This window comes from Ichthyophthirius multifiliis, assembly GCF_000220395.1.
Source record: "Ichthyophthirius multifiliis unplaced genomic scaffold scaff_1120509251395, whole genome shotgun sequence".
Classification (NCBI taxonomy): Eukaryota; Ciliophora; class Oligohymenophorea; order Hymenostomatida; genus Ichthyophthirius; species Ichthyophthirius multifiliis.
The window spans coordinates 133,441-136,891 of NW_004085915.1; the positions used below are offsets into that span (position 1 = coordinate 133,441).

At 11.7% G+C, this 3,451-nt stretch overlaps 1 protein-coding gene across 1 annotated transcript, besides 11 other annotated features; it reads left to right on the forward strand. All coding sequences in view use genetic code 6, as the record gives it.

The window, feature by feature from the left end:
- The first annotated feature begins 299 nt into the window (after nt 1–299).
- Nucleotides 300–400: a microsatellite.
- Nucleotides 308–399: a microsatellite.
- Nucleotides 401–888: 488 nt separating the features above from the next.
- Nucleotides 889–933: a microsatellite.
- A 117-nt stretch (nt 934–1,050) lies between these two features.
- Nucleotides 1,051–1,117: a microsatellite.
- Nucleotides 1,061–1,127: a microsatellite.
- A 377-nt stretch (nt 1,128–1,504) lies between these two features.
- Nucleotides 1,505–1,563: a microsatellite.
- Nucleotides 1,564–1,807: 244 nt separating this feature from the next.
- Nucleotides 1,808–1,847: a microsatellite.
- Nucleotides 1,848–2,650: 803 nt separating this feature from the next.
- IMG5_195100 (hypothetical protein) lies at nt 2,651–3,149 on the forward strand (the record flags this gene model as incomplete). The annotated part of the gene is made up of 4 exons (XM_004024367.1): nt 2,651–2,749; nt 2,791–2,834; nt 2,886–2,994; nt 3,060–3,149. The coding sequence occupies 4 exons, from the start codon at nt 2,651–2,653 to the stop codon at nt 3,147–3,149; spliced, it is 342 nt and encodes a 113-aa protein (XP_004024416.1).
- Nucleotides 2,853–2,884: a microsatellite.
- Nucleotides 3,119–3,189: a microsatellite.
- A 72-nt stretch (nt 3,190–3,261) lies between these two features.
- Nucleotides 3,262–3,307: a microsatellite.
- Nucleotides 3,270–3,348: a microsatellite.
- The last annotated feature ends 103 nt before the right edge of the window (nt 3,349–3,451 follow it).

Here is a 3,451-nt window from a genome sequence, read left to right on the forward strand (position 1 = left end):
TATCAGCTATATATATTTCTATATTTTAATAATTCTAATCTATGTATTATTTTAAGGCTTAAGTCTGGTTAAATTCCCCCTTTTAATGAAAAAAAATAAATTTACTTTAAAAATATTAGCTATTAATACCCTTATAGCATTAAGAATATTTGGTTAATTGATTGTTTATTTGCTTTTTTGAGTTTTTTTTTATTTATTTTTTTTCATTTTTTAATTAGATTATTTTTTTTTTTTATAAAAATAGCTAAAAAATTATATTTTAGAATTTAATTAAAAAAAAAAAAATTATCAATTTTTTTTTTTTTTTTTAAATATTTATTAAAATTTCTATTATTAAATTATTTATAATATATTTTTTTTATAAATATTTATTAAAATTTCTATTATCTAATTATTTATATTTTGACTTATTTTTTATATACATAAAGCAAATTTTTTTATAATAAAAACAATATGAAAAATTAATATTAAAATTGATTATATATTAGTTTTTTTAAAAATAAAATATAATTAAATGTTGTGAAAGGAACGAGTTGAGATTATAATTTACTCTATAATTCAATCAGATATTCCACATTTTAATTTAGTTGCAAATAATATTTTCTAAATAATATTTAAAGATTAAATAGAAATTAGTAAAAGAAAAAATAATAAATAACTATTAAAAGCTCATAATATTTAAATAACATTTAGCTAATTAAATATCATGAAAACTTTCAAAATCATTTATTATTTTCTTTTATTTTTTGCAACATTAATAATTTTTATGTTTTACTATTTTTATTTTACGAATAAATATATAACTTTTAAATAAAAGATATTTAATTTAATAATATCAAAAAAATATTATAAAAAATAAATTAATAATATAATTTTTGAAAATAAAATAAAAATTATATTTAAAAATATAAAATTAAAAAAAATTAAATTAAAGTAACTTATATTTAAAAAAAAAGAGTTAAAATTTAAATAATAAAATATAATATGTGGAATACTATGCATTGCTTATCATAGGATGTTTGTTAAAACAGAATAATAACATAAGTAATTTATATAAAATATATAAATATATAAATATATAAATATATAAATATATAAAATATAAATATAAAATATAAATATAAATAAAAAGGCATAAAGATAACATTTAAAAAAAATAGCAAGCATAAAGCCTACTATAGATAATAATAAACCTTGGTAACCTTCTTATTCATTATCAAAATAAGTTAACAAATATACAAATTGTAATAAACTTTACTTTATTTTTTTTAAAAAAAATAAAAATATTTATTATTAAATTTTAGAAAATAATATAAGAATCTTTAATGAAAATAAAGTTTTATTAAATAAAATGATGAATATAGATAAGACAAAATCAGATTTAAATTAATATAAAATTTCTTAAGCACATTATAATATTAAAAGTATGGCTAATTATTTTAGAGATATAGGATAATAAAATCTTAATTAATAAAATAGTGTATAAAAATTTAGTTTTTTTTTTAAAAAAAAATATAAAATATAAATTTTAATAAAAAAATAAAATAAAAAGAAAATGTTTAAAAGACTATAAACGGCCTAAAAAACATCAAAATATGGTAAAAAAATGTGGATTCCTGAAATCAAAAGAACAGAGACTTTTAAAAATATGCTTACAAAAAATAAATCTAAAAGTAAACTAATTAATTATATATAAAATTGTTTTTATAATTTTTTTAATTTATTTATAGTTACTTCTTTCGAGTTTCCTAAATTTACAAAATAATTGATAAAAAATTAAGATTATGTTGTCAATAATCCTTTAACCAAATATAAATGTTTTAAAAAATATAAATTATATAAAAAATTGATTTAAAAAAAAAAGAAAATTAAAATGAAAATGATAATAATTAATTTTGATTAAGATTATGAAACTAACATTATTATATAAATAAACAATTATTTTGATAAAATATAAAAAAAGTATAATAAAAATAGTATATTTGTTTCATAAAACTTATTTATTAAAAATAATATAAATATAAATTTATTGCATTATATAAATTAATTATTATTATTATTTTGTATTTATATTTAATAATATTTTTTAAAATAATTTTAATTTTAATAATATAAAATATAAAGTAAATTAATATAATTATAATAAATGAAAAAAAATATAAATTTATTTATTATATAATTTTATAAATAAAAAAATATATTTTTTTTTTAATACTATCATTTATATTTCTCTTTTATTCTATTTCATTATTGCTTTATATACTTAAATTCTTATTATTTAGTATTTTTATAAGTGTAGCAATTATAGTTGCATTTTATATTTAATATTTATTATTTAAATTATAAAAAATATATATACAAAAGTTATATTTGATTATTTATACATATTTAAAATTTTAAAAATTATTTAAATTTTTTTTTAATTAATTATATTAAATTTATTTATTTTTTATTTATTCTTAATTTACAAAAAAAAAGATTGTATAAAGAAAATTATTTATATTTTAAATACTTTTTAATAGATTTTTTTATATATTTAAAATAAACTTTTGATTTTATTTTTATACTTATAATAAAAAATAATAGTAATTATATTTTTATTTAATTTTTTTAAAAAAGATCATTTTTAATTTTTAGAAAAAATTATTAAATGGGAAGAATAAATTTAGATTATTTAGAAGGAAATTAAGTATTTGCATGTGGTACATGCTAATTACATTTAACAACATATAATGAACTAATTTCAAAAGTAAAATTAAAAAATAAATATAAAAATAATACAAAAATAAGGCATTTAAAGGAAAACATGGAAAAGCTTATTTATTTAATTCAGTGTATATATACTAATTATATATATAATAAAAATTTATATAATTAAAATTTAGTTTAAATATAAAATTCGGTCCCTAAGAGCAAAGAATATTATTGAGCGGCTTACATATTGTATCTGATATTTTATGTAAAAAATGTCATACTATATTGGGTTGGAAATATGTATTTATAATATTTTAATTAATAAAAAAAAGACAAAAAACTTTTTAATTTATAAAAAAATAAAGGATTTTGCTAGAGAAGAATCTTAAAAATATAAAGAAGGAAAATATATTTTAGAAAAAGCTTAATTATAAAAATAACATTGGACATATTGATTAATTATAAAATATCATCGGATATATATATCAATTATAATATACTTAATTTAAAAGAAATAATCTAATTTTTTTTTTCTAAATAAATAAATAAATATAAAAAAAATAATTAAAATATGAATATTATATATATAATAAATATAAATATTATATATATATTATTATATATATATATATTCTTATATTATAATATATATATTTAATTCATTAATTAATTAATTAAATAAATTAAATATTAAATTTATTAAAAATAAACTAACAAAAAATGAATATAATATTAGAACAATCATGGAATTATTATA